This window comes from Erpetoichthys calabaricus, chromosome 1 (genome assembly GCF_900747795.2).
Source record: "Erpetoichthys calabaricus chromosome 1, fErpCal1.3, whole genome shotgun sequence".
Classification (NCBI taxonomy): Eukaryota; Metazoa; Chordata; class Cladistia; order Polypteriformes; family Polypteridae; genus Erpetoichthys; species Erpetoichthys calabaricus.
In genome coordinates, this window is record NC_041394.2 from 56,432,603 (window position 1) to 56,448,189 (window position 15,587).

At 38.6% G+C, this 15,587-nt stretch overlaps 1 protein-coding gene across 1 annotated transcript in view; it reads left to right on the plus strand.

The window, feature by feature from the left end:
- naaladl1 (N-acetylated alpha-linked acidic dipeptidase like 1) overlaps positions 1–15,587 on the plus strand; it is an 88,598-nt gene that overhangs the window by 13,486 nt on the left and 59,525 nt on the right. The window contains exons 2-4 of the mRNA XM_051931779.1: positions 22–194; positions 4,417–4,538; positions 14,036–14,155. Coding sequence (XP_051787739.1) covers positions 22–194; positions 4,417–4,538; positions 14,036–14,155 — 415 coding nt within the window. The remainder of the gene's footprint in view (positions 1–21; positions 195–4,416; positions 4,539–14,035; positions 14,156–15,587) is intronic.

Sequence of the window (15,587 nt, forward strand, 5' to 3'; positions counted from 1 at the left end):
TTTTTTTTTTTGTTTTTGCAGAGAGCTGACCAAAATTCCTCACATGGCCACCAGTGCTGGTGATAAACAATTGGTGAAACTTATGCTTGACCGATGGGGAGATCACAAGACCGGACTTGATGGTGCTTGGACGGATACTTATAAGGTTTTCCTCTCTTTTCCTAACAAAACCAAACCAAACAGTGCCATAGTAGGTATGACCAGTCAACCTTCCATTCTCACTATCTGCTCTCAGTTGGGTCTTGTGAAAGCAAGAAGTTTGACAAATGAGAGCAGACTCCTCAATCCTTTAACATCATTTGATTAAGCAGTAGATAAATTATCCCGATGTCAAATTCTGAATCTTTTATTCGTTCAATTACCTGACTTTGTGTTTCGTTTCTGCTTCTAACTAGCCTTTACAGGATGAAGTACTTGTTGTCTTCTGTCTTAAATGAACATCACCTTCCAAAGCACTGGTGTCCTTGACTATGTGGTTCACTGATCAACTGAATAGTATTTAATGATCAGGAAATCTAATCTTATTTAATACTTTTTGAGAGTGAGCACCAAAATACAGTGTCATTGAAAGGAAATCAAGAATAGTATTACTAAATAAAAATAATGAAGTAATGGCACATGCAGAAATTTAATACAGACAGTACTTGGAAAGGTGAATCAAAAGTACAACAGAATGATTGAGATGTTAGTAAGAAACACATTGGAAGTAATCTCTTCATCTTTTATCAAACCTGGTAAATCCAGGATTGTGGAAAAATGGAGCTTGTCGTGGTAACATCGATCATTGGCTGTGATAACCATTTCTGCATCTTCCAGTTTGAAGTTCTCCATCCATCTATATTTTAACCTGCTTTATCCATTTTTGTGTCACATTGGTCAGCACTGCTGGGTGCAATTTATGAATGAACAATGTATGACTTAAAAACACACACACTAACTCAGTCACACAGGGGTAATGCACACTCTCCAAATTACACTGAAATTCATGTCTTTGGGATTTAGGTGGACAAACTGGATACACATGAAAAACGGCAGAGTCATGGGTAGAATATGCCAAATTTGCATAGGCAGTAAAAGCTGTGGGATGCACAACAAAAACTTTATTGCCATGAGATGCATTGTGCCACCATGCTGTCCAACCAAAACTATTAAATCACACATATGTAATTATCGTAATTCAGGACAGACAGTGAGGATGGCAGTGTTTGCTTTGCTCGGAAAAATCTCAGAAAGAAATGATCATATGTATAAGTACAATAAGAATACAAACGCCCCATTCACCACCCACCTCACCCTCTCAATTCAATCTAAAGTTACTGCAAAAATTTAAAATCCCATGAATTCAAGCTGAGAGGTGCTTCTATAATGGAAGAATATGATGGATGGTACCATCAAGTGAAAAACTGACTAATGTTTGCTCAGGCAGGGCATTTAAAAAACAGCATATCCTACTCACTTAAATAGCACGTTAAACATTAACTCTCTAATTATATCAAAATTTAAGGGTTAGATAAAACCAAGAAATGATGTTCGTTGTCTGTTTTCCTAAATTTTATCATCTCACTCTGTTATTGATTGGCCAATACCTATAGATATGGACTTGCCAGAGGAGAGTGTCCCATCATGTTGACAAAGGACGGTTAGTCCTGTCCAATGACAATAAAAAAGAAAGAGGGGGGGGGGACTAGGCAGGGGAGAGAGAGAGAGAGAGAGAGACCCATGCCGACAGTAAGAAGGCTAGGGGCAGTAGACCTTGTCGTGTAGCGTGCCCCTTATGTGCAAATTCTAAGAGCCCCTGAATAAAGTCTCTTCAGGCCAGCGATAGAAGGACAGAGTCAGAGACAGAGACAGAGACAGAGATGCCATGGAGGGCTTGCACCAGGTCACATGACCTCCAAGCTGAAAGTTGGCACCACATAGTCTTTTCATTCCCAGCCATGTCAGATATTGGCAAGATAACAGTAGTTCTACTCTGTTCCTCGACCACTAGGGGAGAACACAGGTTCATTGTGGGCATGCTGTTTTTAATTTATGCAATTAAATTTATATTTACATTTATTTGCTTAGCAGACACTTTTATGCAAAGTGAATCACAAAAGAGATCAACCTAATCGAGTAAACACCATTCTGGGTGACTGTTTAAAAAGAAGCATTACAGGACAAGTTTACAAACGTGATCATCACAAGTTAAGAGCTCAGAACTAATTGCTAGCTAACTGTACTGCCTTAAATACAAAAACCTAACAAAGTCGTTATAAATTAGACGGCTTAGTCAGACAATTAGAAAGTTACAGAACAACACAGTGTTCAAATGCTTCTTAAACACATTCAGGGAGTCATGTGTTTGAATGGTAACGGGTACCTCACTCCACCAGCTACACATGTGAAGAGTCTGCATTGAGATTTGATGCCACACATAGGCAGCATCAACAGATCTGGTTGGTTGAGATGGAACATAAGACCTAACTAGTGTCTCCACATATCTAGGAAAGCATTAAGGATGTGAACTTAATACTTGATGTTACAGGGAGCAACTGTAATGATTTGAAATGAGGAATGACATGTGCCCGCCTTGGCCAATTGAGCTCCAGACGTGCCGCTGTATTTTGAATTTATCTGCAGCAGCTTGGTGACATACTGTATACCATTACTCCTGCCAGCAGAGAGCTGCAGCAGTCCATACACGATAAGACCAAAGTCCTTCTGCTGCATAGTCTGTCCAGATATGGTCTGATCTTGTGAATGTCTTATAGAGTGAGCCTACAAGACCAAGAGACCATTGCAACATGGTCAGTGAAGAACAGCTGATCACTGATCACCACTCCAAGGTTGCATACAGACTAGGTGGATGTTAGCAGTAGTGAGCCAAGCTGAACAGAGGTGGGATACTGAACAGATGCATGAACTAGAATAACAAAAAGGTGTGTGTCTTTGCCAGGCTGGGATGGAGATGGTGCTCCCTTATCCAGGTTGAAATAATGGTGAGACATGCAGAGATTCTAGATGGTATTGTGTGGTTCTCTGGAGGAAACGAATAGTGAGGATGGCAGGATTTACTTTGCTTAAAAAAAAATTCAGAATGAAAGATTCGCAAACATAACACCAATAATAGCTGCTTATCAATGCATAGCACTGATGAAGAATATGAATTATTACTGGCCAGAAGAGCTTCACCCTTCGATACCAATGTGACTTGTAAGCTGGACTAGTTTGTTTGCTGGATTTAACATAGGATTAATGAAACACTGGGTTTGTTATTGTTATACCGTAATTGGTAGAATAATTTAGATGAATTTCACTTCTATGTGTGCCTTCTAACAAAAAGACACCAGTTGTCACTGGTTAGGACTCAATCTCAATCTTAATATAACCAATAGAATCAACATTCCCAAGTATATATGCACAATGAGCTGAAATGGAGTTATACAAAGTTCTTTTTTATTAGTGGTCTCCTTGTTAATGCTTTTTAATAGCCTATTTAACTTCACTCTAAATGCCAACCATCTACTTTTTAACATACATTACCATACTAGAAGCATTAAAAGGGAATGTCAAATTAAAGATGATGGGATATTTTACTGATGTGCTCCCTTGAGAGAGATCTGACTCATGGCATTGAAAAGGACAGTAAAGACAAAATACAATTCAGTCCTGCCAAACCCTGGACATGGCATCCACAAGTCCATATCCACACTCTCCTCTAGAGTCCCAGTCTGCTTACTGCAATGCTTTTTGTCATGTGGGACTGTACTACTAGGGTGTTCGCCATTATGATTGTAGTGAGAAGTCAAGCAGATTGACACCTTTTATTGGCTAACTAAAAAGATTACAGTTTGCAAGCTTTCGATTACATCTTACATCCTGAAGAAGGGGCCTGAGTTGCCTCAAAAGCCTGCATATTGTAATCATTTTAGTTAGCCAATAAAAGGTGTCATTTTGCTTGACTTCTCAGTACTGCCATGTGGGAAGAAGCCACCAGTTCTCCAAGGAAAACACATACAAGTATGGATGGAAAATGTAGACTTCACACAGGTAGTGAGGAGGTAATGGGTGCACTGGCAAAAAACAATGCAAATAAGATATCTACAGTTGAGTAAAAGCCGATTCACAAGGAACACTAAACCTCAGCCATGGTGCTGCCCAAAGTTGATAGCTGGGCTGAACTCCCTCACAGGGCACGCTAGCAATATGAAGGCCAGACTGTCCATTCTTCAATAAGGATTCTTGAAATTAGGGAAGAACTTTGGAATTGCTACAATTCTTTCACATTTGTAGTGTTATTGAATAATTTCATAATATACATTACAGCAATTTCAAACAAGCTGTTTTTTTAGTTGAATTAACATTGGATTGTTTAGAGGTGTCAAAGAGGTGCAGCATGATAAATTATTTATTTATTGCTTTTTTCGTTTACAGTTTCTGAAAATAATAAAATCCTTCACACTACACAACTCAAAGAGAAGGCTTATAGAAAGGAACAGAATGATACTGATGTAGTGCAGCCATATGCAGCATTTGCACCACCTGGGAATCCCAAGGTAAGAATGTTCATTGGAAAACTCGAGAAGCTCTTAAAACAGCATGCATTTATATGTAAGCACGACATGTCATATTTCACTATCTATTAAGGCTGCACGTTTGAACAGATAATGCACACCCTCTGCTTTTCAACAGACAAAATGATGTTCTCTGTGCTCTGGACCAGAGAGATCATGCTGGTCAATGTATTGCTTTTATTGTTCCAATAACTCAGCGACACGTTGTTTGGAAAAGAGTAGCTCTTTACTTGAACAGTCCTAAACATGTACAACAACTTCTGCAAAACACCAAATCCTCTTACAACTTCCTGTATGTAAATTAAGACATTACTATTAGCTGTCGAGCTCACAGATCAACATCAACTATCATTACAGTCAACTTGTCTTATTTTCTTGTATCGTAATTTGACACGTTTGTTTATAACCTCCATCCCATGCTCCTTCTTTTCTTATCTACTCATTATTTCACATTAGGATCTGCTTTTTCTTCACTCAAGAGAAGAAATATTACTTTTTTTTATCAGTGCAAATACGCTGAGAATTTGCTTTTTTCTCAAACTAACAGGAAACCCAATACAGGTGTCTGACGATACTGACTTGAAGAGTAAGGTTTTAATGATAGCGGCCAAGAGGTGCACTTAGTAAGTCAAAGCCTTAAATGTCAATCAGTCTGATGTTTCATCAAGTTAGGACGTTAAACAGTAATCAAGAGACAGAAACAAGAGCAAGAGTTCAAAAACTGGAAAATCATCTTTTTAAATGCTTGAATGCAAGCATCTATCAGAAAACTCTTTAAATTAGTTGCTCTGATGATGTCACAGGTGGTGCAGAATCTGGTGAATTCTGGGAGAATTACCATGAATGACGACTGATGCAGCTGCGACTATAGGAAAACAAAGAAGGTATTATGACATAAGGTTAAAAAATGTAACTTCTTCACTTCTTCAAGTCCTAAACACCACAAATTGATGCATCTTATATATAAACGTCTACACGTGGAAGTGTGTGTGTCTGTCTGTCAGGCCGGGAAGTAACAGGTGGAGTCGGGGTAAGGGCTCCACCTCAGAGGAAACAGAAAACTCGCTTAGCCGCTAAAAACACAAGCAGGGCTAGCACATCAGCAAAACGAAACCTCGAAGAAAGACAAAGTCGCTTAGTCGCTAACATCAGCAAAACGGTATCCCTTTTACTTTTCCTCCTGCCGCTAATACACAAGCGACGCGAGCACGTCGGCAAAACGAATCCTCCTAGGAGAGAGACGCCCAGGGTAGTTCCCTTCAATTACCTGACATCTCTACATTTCTGACGATTTCAATAGTTTCCAGGACACCCCGGGCTTACACAACTAGTAGATTATAAAGATCCATGCAGGATTGTTCACAGAAAAGGTCAATGATTATAACATGGGGGCATCTAGGAGTCCAGCTAGCAGGATGGCAACTGTTAGAACATGAGATCAAATTTTAAAAGAAAGGGCTGTTCAGCCAGCAATTCATCCCAACATGGCTTGTCAATCGCTATTCTATCTTTTTAGGTCCCCAAAGTACAACTATCTAACATTATATTTATTGACCTATTGCACCTGTCTGTGATTCTGTGCTACTCATCTTGTTACCATTGCAGTCCTCCACAGGATGGCAAATAAAGGAATGAAAAAGCAAATAGTTTTTTAAATCTACACCATTAGCAAGTTACTAGTTAAATGTCATGAACAAAAGGGGTACTCATGACCTGACTCTCGTACTCAAATCAATATGAAATATTATAAAAATAATCAAAACACAAGGTGTAAACCAAGCACAACATAACAGGCCTAATAGCCTTCTGGGCCTACCTACTTGGGGTTGGTTCCTGTCTATTTGGTGGGGTGGTTTGTCCACTTGTTCAGCTCAATAATATAAAAAACATCCCCATGCCTCTGTTTTAACTTTGGTTCCTCTTCATGCTGTTGCTTGTCTACCTTCTATACTCTGTCTGTCCTTGGCAGGAAGTGGTGTTCAAACCCCAAACAGGTATTACTTCTGGAGCAATTTCTGAAACTGCCTCTTGGGTCAGAAGTACCTTCTGAGAGCCCTGAAAGCCAGTCTTTGAACCCGCTGAAAAGATCCAGGTAAATTCTTGCTAGGCCCTTATGACATGTCTTCCATAAAAAGCAGATAGAATCCAAATACTTTTTGTTGGACCATCTTGTTTTCAGCTATTGCTCAGGGCACTTCTGTCAATTTATTACTCCCCCTTTTTGTCATTCTTTAACTTTCATGCCTATGGAGTAATTAGCTCATGGGAATTTGAGAGAAGCCAAAATGTAGGAGATACCATGAAATACAGTAATGGTGTTCTCCATTATGCACTTCTTTGATGCACCCCATTTCAGCTAGTGTGGGTTTCTCTCAGTGTTCTACGGTTTTGCAACTTGTAGTTGGATTGGAAGTCAGACTTGACCACTGCAGTTGCTGATCTCATTGCCAGGTTATGTTAATATACACGACTAGAAATCGCTGGGGATGTTAAATTATGAAACTGTATATGATGCTTTTCCAGGATAGTTTCACATTTCCCAAGTATCAGAAACTCACCTCACAGACAATAACACACTACCTAATGGCGTTGATGCACATATGAAGGTATGGTGAGCTCTGGCACAACCTCGACTCCGCATATTTTCTTTTTTCTATTCTTTTGTGATATGTAAAATGTGACACATCAGAGTCTCTCTTCTGTTGATCGGGTTCACAACACCCACATTGCTTATTCCTCGTCACTGCATTACATGCATTATACTTGTGGGTGGGCACTCATTGGTTGTCAGCTCTGATGCACGCAGAGCCCACCGATATGAATTCACACAAAATCAAACAGGTTGTCAAGTTGCAGACTGGTTGGACTGAGTGGCTGAGTATGTCATACGACACAAAGTGCACTGCGACTGCCCCCAACTCCCTTAGATTATTTAAATGAAGTCGATGACAGTAAATTGCTACATAAGTCTTGTAATGTGACAGGGCCTTAAACCAAAGTTTCTACATCCAGAATCTTTTGATCAAACAGACTGGGATGATCAGGACTTGGAGTAGAAGGGTTTAAGTAAATATTTACCGAGCACAACATTTTAACACTGTAAATAACTCATCCATTGTGCAGTCTCCATTTGGATATGATTATTATAACTGCATGCTACCTGGTCTCTCTGTTGAGTGTGGTCCTCTCGACTACAATAGTATTACTAATGTAGGAAGACTCTCAAACTGCTATCTATTCATGAATAATGGGCAGAATGTGCTGTATTTTAGCACTCCTTTTTAGACTTTGAAGCAATTATGACAAAGGTCGTAAACCATTCAGATGCTTCTGTGATTAAGTGATAAAGGTACAGTTCTTCGTTGAACTGTTTCCCTGCAATAAATTTGCTGAATCTCCAAAAATATCCTTTTGTTCAAAGAAAATAGCTTATCTTGATGAATTTGCATATTTCTAGAAATCTAGACTAGTAATTGAACTCTGGACCATATGGGATGATAATGAATAGCCATTTTGTTCCTTATCTCTGCTTTTATTTTTCAGTCTGTTAACCTAAACATGACACTTCAATAACAGCTGTTATCTAAATTGCAGATAATGTTAGCATCAAACCCTTGCCTAATATAATGATCTGAACATTCTGAAGGCTGTTTAGACCATCTTGACATTCTTGTGAGCATTCAGTGACTTTTTTTTCCAAAAGTGAGTAAGGGTTCATGTTTCATAATTATACCAAAAATAAAATTATTAAAACTGAGTTTCTATCAGTCAGGACTGTTTTCTAACATAGGAAAGCAAGGATACAGCAGAGCATTCACTCCATCGATCCATTATCTAATTGCTTAATCCAGTATACAGTCATTTGGGAGAGCATGCCTAGGAAGTATCAGGCACAAAACAGGAACCAACCTGAAATGGGGGCACCAGGACATACACCCACACTGACACCCATCCTGAATATAGTTGTCAGTTCACTCAGCATATGTACAGTACATCTTTGGAATGTGAAAGAACATTTGAGAATTCTACACAAGGACACGTGTTACTCTGGAATAGACATAGATAGATAGATAGATAGATAGATAGATAGATAGATAGATAGATAGATAGATAGATAGATAGATAGATAGATAGATAGATAGATAGATAGATAGATAGATAGATAGATAGATAGATAGATAGATAGATAGATAGATAGGGGACACCCCAGTAATGGAAGAATGGGGGAAAGCAGCTTATCATGGACACTGCCTCCTCCAGGACAATAGATGGCAGCTTCCCTGGACTGCAGCAGTGCCCCGGATGCCCATAGGGCACTATGGGGCTTGGAGTTTGGCAACACAGCCCTGCTGGGTACCGTGGGTGCAGGGAGACTGAGGAGTGCCTACTGTTTACATAGCCCAGAAGCAATGTTCCCTCTAAGTTACAAGGACATGTGTGCAAAATATATTTTGTGTGGGCGGTGCTCTGAAACGACTTGTGTAAGGTAATATGTATTAGGCTTGCCATTTAAATATGTGATGAAGGCCTGTATTGTGATAAATTAATATAATATGTATGAAACTTTATTCATTTACCGCCCAGTTATAGAGAAACATAAATACAAACAAAATACATGTAGCCAATAAGCTATCAGTATAACTGACTTGAGTATTATACTACAACGACAAGTCATATAGTATAATAACTAATGCAATGTAAGTCAACTAAGTGGCAGTAGCACTACCAATAATCACACTGTTAATAACATAACGATAATACAATATCAACCATGTTCTTAAAGTATTGAAACACAATAAAACACAACAGTTTTATACAGTATATGATACAGTTGAAAATCTGGCTTGATAAAATTAACAAGGTGGTTATTACAACTTTTCATGTCTAATTTTACATTCTTTCCACACGTTATACATTTTGTGCAAATCCACAGTCTTTCCAGCATTTAAATATTATTTTATTCGCATAAGATGATCCAAATGAGTAACGTCAAGCCTGTTTCGTGTTTTCACTGTAACACTATTCATGAGGCTAAAACCTTGTTCACAATCAGCACTGGATGGTTGAAAAGTACAGCAAATATCGATTATCATTGAGAGTGAGCTAAATTGTTCATCATTTAAAGTTACTCCTGCGATTTCAGGTAGTGAATTTATGGTACCAGATTTCAGTTTCTCTCTGATCTGAAATTTGAAGTCATTGTATTGAGTAATAATCAACTCATCATTTGTTGTATGTAACAAGTCTTTATACTTTACGCACAGTTCATTTATCTCTTTGACACCAAAATCAAATGCACAGTTTTTCAAACCTGTGACATCAAAAGCTGATCAAAATTGTAGTTCATCCACTGGAAATCTTACCTTTAAGTGATCACAGACTGATCGTATGAACTGTGTGATTTGTCTTGTGTCAATGCCTTCATTTTCACTCAAAATTTGCTTGGCTTTATCATTCCAATAAACATTCTCACCCAGATATTGTGCTTCCAATTTACAGATTTTAGATAAACAAAACTGATGTGCTTCAATTGGTGATAAATTACTTTGTTGTAATAACATGGATAAATTAGCTAATTCAGTTAAAACATCATTTACTGTATACAGAGCAATCTGATACAGTGAATCTCGTAATGATTTCAAAACATGATTACAAACAGGATCATTGCAATTTTGCACATGTTCTTCACAGTATGCAGCTAAAACATCAAGATTTTTAACAAAAGCACTGACAGCAAAGTGACGTGACAACCAACGAACTTTATGAATTGGTCGAAAAGAAATTACATCCATATCATTTACATTTGCCAATTCTTCAAGTGCACCTTTTTTAACTGAAGATCGACTAAATAAAGAACAAACAGTACGCAACAGAATCTCAATATTTTTAAACAAACTAACATCCTTCCAAGAATCAGTAAGTGCCAAGTCTTCTTGGTGAGCAACACAGTGCTGTTCAGCAAGATGAGGAACCGTTGACTTGAGTAAAGCGGCCAATCCCTTCCGACGGCCTAACATAACTGATGCCCCATCTGACGTTATCATAACCATGTGGTTCATATTCAGTCGATGATCAGTGTAGTATTGTCTTATTGCTGCCTCAAGGGCTGAAGAATCACATGCTGTTAGCTGAATGATCCCACCAAAAACAGTTTTGTAATCACACGAATTTGCTGGACGATATTTAAAGTAGATAATTAGCATTTTATGTCTGTTATGTCAGTACTTTCATCAACGATGAGCGTGTGGAACGATGCAGCTCGAAGTTCTATAAATATGTTGTTTGCAACCACTTTGTTGATTGCTTCAACAAACTCGAAGGCGTAGTTCTTACTTCGCCAACTGTCTGGTATAGAAGCATATTTTCCGATATGGTCATGAATCATTTGCACTGACAGCATCGAAGCGTTCATCCTGATGGCAAGAAGGACATTATCCATTAAGATTCGAACTTGCTCCTCGTTTGATCACTGGTGCTCGTTATGCTCAATTCGTTCTTCTCACTCAGTACTTGTTTCAACAAGAAGACGTTTCAGGTTGATTCCATGTGAGCGATTGTACAAAATTTACTAATTTTACAACATTTTCTAAGTGAATACGTGACGATAAATGTCATTTACAGTAGTCAAGCTTCCATGTTTCCTAACGCTTTCCGGTGACATATTTGTTGTCTTTGTTAGCCTTCTTACTTGAACTAGCAGCACAGAACTTACACTTAAGTTCATTCTCGTCTGAGTATTCGTATATGCAACCTAATTCAACCACAACATTCCTTGAATCTGGTGTATCTGTGGTTACTTTTACTTTTAACCATTCAGGCTTAAATGAATCTTGAGCTTTCTTATTTTACATTTCTTTACCACTTGTTGTACATGTTTTTCTCTTCAAAATTTTAAAATATCGACACAAAGACTGTTAATTAAACGCACTACTGTATGTCTAGAGAAAGCGAACTGAGTGAAGTACAGTAGACAGTGCAGCAACTGGTCACTCAACGAAATAAAATGTGCAAGCTAATGTGGCTTGCTGGTCATTTACACGCGCCAGTGTGTAAATGACAGTCTGCTGTCTTTATCTCACTTCACAGGGTGACATCACTGATCGTCACTGACGATCTGCGTGCGGGGATTACAAAATGACTGTGCGGCAGGTTTACAACTACTGCGCGGCCGCGCAGCTTAGAGGGAACATTGCCCAGAAGTATTTCAAAGTCACGGGGACGGAAGCACAGAAGTACTTCTGGGCTGAAGAAAAATACAATTCTCCATCTGACCTGGAAGTGCTGATGAGCCACATGGACGGAAGGACAGAAACACTTCCAGGTCAAAGACTATATAAAGGACTGATGGGGACCCAGCAAACGAGCCGGAGTTGGGAGGTAGTTGACAGAGCTTGCTGGGAGGTGTGGAGGAGAGATTTGGAGATTTAAATATTATTGTGATTATTTTTTATTGTGGCAGAGGTGCTTTGGGCACTATTTACTTGAAGAAGAGAAATCAAACAGTTTCTTGGTGTTTTAAAAACATGTTGTCAGTGTCTGTGTGTTGGGTTAAGCGCTGGTATAGCGCCATCTAGTGTTACAATAGATAGATAGATCGATCTATTTATTTCCTATTCCCAGCTAATAAACTAATTGGAAAAGAAGGAAGAAGCTGCAAGAGAGAATGCTTGCAATACCTGTAATTATAGTCCTGTAAATTCAGTTCATCGTGTTTCATTTGAGAAAAATAATTAATATTTAATATAGATAGTCTGCAGTCGAAAAACTGAAGAAAACTTTCCACTCCAGGACAGTTTGTGCAGGCATGAATAAGTGTGCCCTGAAACAGGCTGGTATTCTGCCCAGGACTGGCTTCTGCTTTGTGTCTGATGCCGCTTGCATACCTTCCTGCCCCCTATAAACCTGCAGCTGATTCAGCAGGTTTGATCATGAGTGAAGAGAATGCATAAAGATGGCACGCTAACATACTGAGTAGTTTCCATTCCTCCAATGCATGCTTGAGTGTCCCCTGTGTGGAGTTTGTTTTTGCTAATGTCAGTCACTAGGTGTGCTGTATGCCAGCTGTATGTGCACATTGTATACTTCTGAAGTGACGTAAGTACCAAGAGCATTTGTCAGTCAATCCAACCAGCAAATTTACTCTCTGTAAGTAACCTCAGCAAGGTACTGCTTTAAACAAACTGTGATGAAGAGTGTGCTTTTGATGAACAGGTCTTCTGCATAAATCAAAACAACACGTGCAGTTTTTAAAACTTTTACTTTGAAATTTAAGAGAAAATGGGTTTTATGTACTAATGCTTTGCTTTGGATTTTTTTTAAATTAACATCATTTAGTAATTGTATTTTCATAGATAGATAGATAGATAGATAGATAGATAGATAGATAGATAGATAGATAGATAGATAGATAGATAGATAGATAGATAGATAGATAGATAGATAGATAGATAGATAGATAGATAGATAGATAGATAGATAAACTTTATTTGTCCCTATGGGGAAATTTGGCTTTTTACAGATACATGTGCAAAACAGCTTTGTTAAATCTTTTAGAAAAGGAGGAGTCAAACATTGACTACTAGTGGCACATATTAAGTTTGGTCTTTACTTCACTTGGTCTTTGTATTTTTGCACCTACAATAGCATCCTAAAGAGAGATGTACACTTCTACTACTCCTTTTGGCTGCTCAGATTCCATCTTGTATATACTGTCTATGTCATCTTTCAGGTACTTTTGTTTATCAGTCATATCCCAAAGATGTGCTCTTCAAATTAACAGGACATTTTAAAATGGCTTGTGTGCGTGAATGTGCCCCATGACTCGCTTCCAACTTCAAGGTTTTTTCCTGCATTGTGTTCTGTCTCAAAGGGATAGTAAAAGAAAAATGAACCGTGATCAGGAGAATTATAGTCAGAGAGCAGGCAAAAGGTCAAAACCGAAATGAGAACCAGAAATTGGAGTAAAAAGAAGAACAACAGCAGAGATTCAGAGACCAAGAAGAGCAGAAAATAATACTCTTTTTCTTTTGTCGCCATGAAACAAAGGTTTATCTGTCAAATTTGGATTTCCGAGGATGATCTGTAAGCCGCTGTTCTGATGACGTGTGCAATGAACACAAAAAAGTGTATTCTGGGAACCACTACCAAGAAAACAACAAATGCAGTAAGCGCATAAAAAGGCGGCACTAATAGGGAAAACCAAAATGTTGTTGCAACAAAACATAAACAAATTTTATGCTTCTTAATTAAGCCAAATGCACCATTTCTGATAACATATTCATAATCCTTACACATGAAAAGGTAGAAAAAACCTTCAGGTTTAGATTCAGCCTTATAAAGTATGCTTAGAACACCCGCCACAATCCTTGGGACAAAATTGTTGTTGACCAGTGCTGTTATTAAAGTGTACGGTACATTTTTCATTAAAAGTGAAAAAAATATTACTGGCTTAACATTCTCTTTCTTTTTCTGTTTTCTAGGGAAAACTGGTCTATGCAAACCAGGGTAAGATAAGCGACTATGAGTTCCTCAATAAGACAATTAACTTAATTGGGACCATCGCCATCACCCGTTATGGGGGAGCAGGGAGAGCAGACAAGGTGGGTAACATCTGGACTTCTACCATCATGACTCAGATGAGTTGCCACCAGAATATTTTGTGCTGTACTGTTTATAAGCCTCGTTTCAGATTAAGGGTTTTTACAAATGGCTCTTGTTTAGCGTCATAGAACACTCTTCCTAGAATAAATAAAATACAGTAATCCCTCCTCCGTCGCGGGGGTTGCGTTCCAGAGCCACCCGCGAAATAAGAAAATCCGCGAAGTAGAAACCATATGTTTATATGGTTATTTTTATATTGTCATGCTTGGGTCACAGATTTGCGCAGAAACACAGGAGGTTGTAGAGAGACAGGAACGTTATTCAAACACTGCAAACAAACATTTGTCTCTTTTTCAAAAGTTTAAACTGTGCTCCATGACAAGACAGAGATGACAGTTCTGTCTCACAATTAAAAGAATGCAAACATATCTTCCTCTTCAACGGAGTGCGCGTCAGAGAGAGAAAAGCAAACAAATCAATAGGGCTGTTTTAAGTATGTGAAGCACCGCTGGTACAAAGCTGTTGAAGGCGGCAGCTCACACCCCCACACCCCCGTCAGGAGCAGGGAGAGAGAGAGAGAGAGAGAGAGAGAGACAGAGAAAAACAAAGTCAAAAATCAATACGTGCCCTTTGAGCTTTTAAGTATGTGAAGCACCGTGCAGCATGTCGCTTCAGGAAGCAGCTGCACACAGAAGGTAGCAACGTGAAGATAATCTTTCAGCATTTTTAGACGAGCGTCCCTATCGTCTAGGTGTGCGAACAGCCCCCCTGCTCACACCCCCCTACGTCAGCGCAAGAGAGAGAGAGAGAGAAAGTAAGTTGGGTAGCTTCTCAGCCATCTGCCAATAGCGTCCCTTGTATGAAATCAACTGGGCAAACCAACTGAGGAAGCACGTACCAGAAATTAAAAGACCCATTGTCCTCAGAAATCCGCGAACCAGCAAAAAATCCGTGATATATATTTAAATATGCTTACATATAAAATCCGCGATAGAGTGAAGCCGCGAAAGGCGAAGCGCGATATAGTGAGGGATTACTGTAATTGAATATGTTATTGCTACTTTTTTAGTAAAGCTGTTTTGTTTGTTAAACCTTAAACAGCCCTTAAAGATGAATAGACTTCAGCTATTCAAACTAAAAGAGTATAAATGAGCCAATTAAAGAAATTACTCAGAGATTATTATTTGGATCCTTTCTTTAGATGTATTTTATGTTTCATACTGTTTTACTGACAATTTTCAAATTGTGACATTTCTTCTGTCAATATAATAGCACACTACAGCAGTACTACAAAATCATCAAAACTGTATGTATTGTGAAAAATGAAAAGAAGTTGTGTGCTTTTTTTAACATTCACCTATGGTACTATCTTTAAAGCCCTCTCACATTAACCATGCTTAATTTAACGTACTTTGTAAAGCTGCAATGTCA